At 43.6% G+C, this 1930-nt stretch overlaps 1 protein-coding gene across 8 annotated transcripts in view; it reads right to left on the bottom strand.

Annotated features, from left to right (window-relative positions):
• The window catches only part of LOC105296357 (GON-4-like protein), a 32142-nt gene that overhangs the window by 30057 nt on the left and 155 nt on the right, over positions 1-1930 (bottom strand). For 3 of the 8 annotated variants that reach the window (XM_023534409.1, XM_023534420.1, XM_023534419.1), the window contains exons 1-3: positions 1586-1853; positions 1167-1262; positions 197-316 (exon numbers count right to left, since the gene is read on the bottom strand). In XM_023534409.1, coding sequence (XP_023390177.1) covers positions 197-235 — 39 coding nt within the window. In that variant the 5' untranslated portion in view covers positions 236-316; positions 1167-1262; positions 1586-1853. Of the gene's footprint in view, positions 1-196; positions 317-1166; positions 1263-1585; positions 1857-1930 lie in introns of those variants that run through there. The other 5 variants (XM_023534421.1, XM_023534410.1, XM_023534411.1 and 2 more) reach the window with 5 other exon arrangements.

Raw genomic sequence — 1930 nt, 5'->3', positions numbered from 1 at the left:
GTTTACTTTTCTCTTAAATGCTCGTGGACTTGGGAGACTTGAACAGGAAACCGCTTTAAGCGGTCAGGAACACCAGGAGGGCGCCGCACGGTCGCTGACCTGGAGTCACATTGGACAACGGTGGCCGCTCAGGGTCGCCACGGCAAATAACTCGCTCGTGCAGCTGCAACTTATCTCTCCTGTATGAAGCAGTCACCTCTGACAACATGCCACTTTCCTCGTCGGTTTCCGTCATCTCCGAAGACTGCCTCAGTCTGGATTTCTTCGCCCCACGTGGAGACGAAGCAGTGCTTTCAACGTCGCTTTCCAGTAAACTCTACAAAACAAATCCAATGCGCTTTTAATTGTATGCCTCAACCCCATTCCACCGAGTCTGAAGTATCTCAAGAGAATGAATCGCAAAATATCACTCACTCAATTACTCAGAGTAAGAGAAAATACAATTTAAAGAGCAGCTTAATATTCTGAACAGCACTGCAAACTTTGTAAAACTGTAAGCATTCATTTAAACTCCTTTTACAAACGAGTCAAAGAATACATTAAGAAATAGAATTATCACACAGCAACAAAAATGAACTATGGCTACCAGCAACAGTAGAGATGAATCTCAAAAGATTAATATTGAACGAAAAAAAAGTCAGACACGAAAGAATCCATACACTGTGAGTCCATTCATGTAAGGTTCAAAAACAGTGAGAAATTGAACTCTAGAGTGTAGAGCTGCACATTTAGGTGACATAACTATAAAGAAAAACAAGGAAGTAATTACCCGAAGTCAGGACAGGGGTCATCCTTGGGAGAGAGAAATAATTTTGAGTAGGAGGGGTGAATAAGGGGTGTCCTGGCAGCGCTGTTTAATTATTTCAGAAGGATGTTTCGTGTGGGTGAGCTTTATAACTAGCTGTGCATTTTAACTGTTTTATGCGCAGCTCTGCATGTCACAGGCATGTTGTATCTCATCAGAGGAGATGTGGAAAAATTCAGGGAGTGTGAAAAGCAAGCATCTCGCAGCCTTGCATTTATGCGGAGAGTCAGCAGAAGGGAGAGCTGCGTCTCGCTCTAGAGAATGGACGGCGGTGCGCACCGAGGAAGCGAAACACACTCTGCTTGACTGAGCCAAACTTTTCCTGCCTTACCCACTAACACTCACGAGGGCCACCACTGACCTCTTCGGCGGTCTCGTCTTCTTCGTCGTCGTCTGGCTGGTACTCTTCATCTGAGGAGTCGTCTTCTTCAAGGTGGATGTCCACAAACTGAGGAGGCTACGCAGGGACAATTACAGAAAAAAAATGAAGAGGAAACATAAACCAGATGGATCTGGAAAGTAAGGGCAGAAAAGGCAGAGCCAGAGCAGGGGAAAAAATCCTAAGAGCACAATGAGCTAAAGCAAGTAACAAGAAGCAGGGGTTAAAGAGATTCCTGGCCAGAGAGTCAAATCTAAGAGTAACAGAATGGAAAACCCAAAGCTTGAGTTTTAAAAGTTAAACGTCCCAAAAAACGCTAACGAACAGAAAGGAAGTACTCAAGTTCCAAAACTGATCAAGTCGTTCTGGAAAAGAATAAGAATAACCTCTTGCAAATTTACCTTAACTTCATTGGCCTTCTTAATTGGCGAAATATTCCATGTTGGAATTACCTACCAACAAAGAATATGAATAATTAAGCTCCCTTAACTGAAACAGACTTTTTCCTTTTTAATTCCTCTTTACCATCACAAAGAGCCATCTACCTAACTTGGGGCTGCAGTGAGCTAGGGGTGCTGACTGTCCCTGAGGTATACGCTCCAGTATCTGTCAAAGCCTCATGGAGGAAAAGGAGAGAAGAACCTATCTCTATCGCTAGCGCTTCCGACATAAACCTCGTAAGACTCAGTGTCATTTATAAAAAAAGTATCTGTCATGCACAGCTTGGGTTCACACAGAATAATGGA

The sequence above is a fragment of the Pteropus vampyrus genome, unplaced genomic scaffold, assembly GCF_000151845.1.
Source record: "Pteropus vampyrus isolate Shadow unplaced genomic scaffold, Pvam_2.0 Scaffold124, whole genome shotgun sequence".
NCBI lineage: Eukaryota > Metazoa > Chordata > Mammalia > Chiroptera > Pteropodidae > Pteropus > Pteropus vampyrus.
Note: the sequence above shows the minus strand (reverse complement) of the source record. Positions and strands in the feature narration are given on the sequence as shown.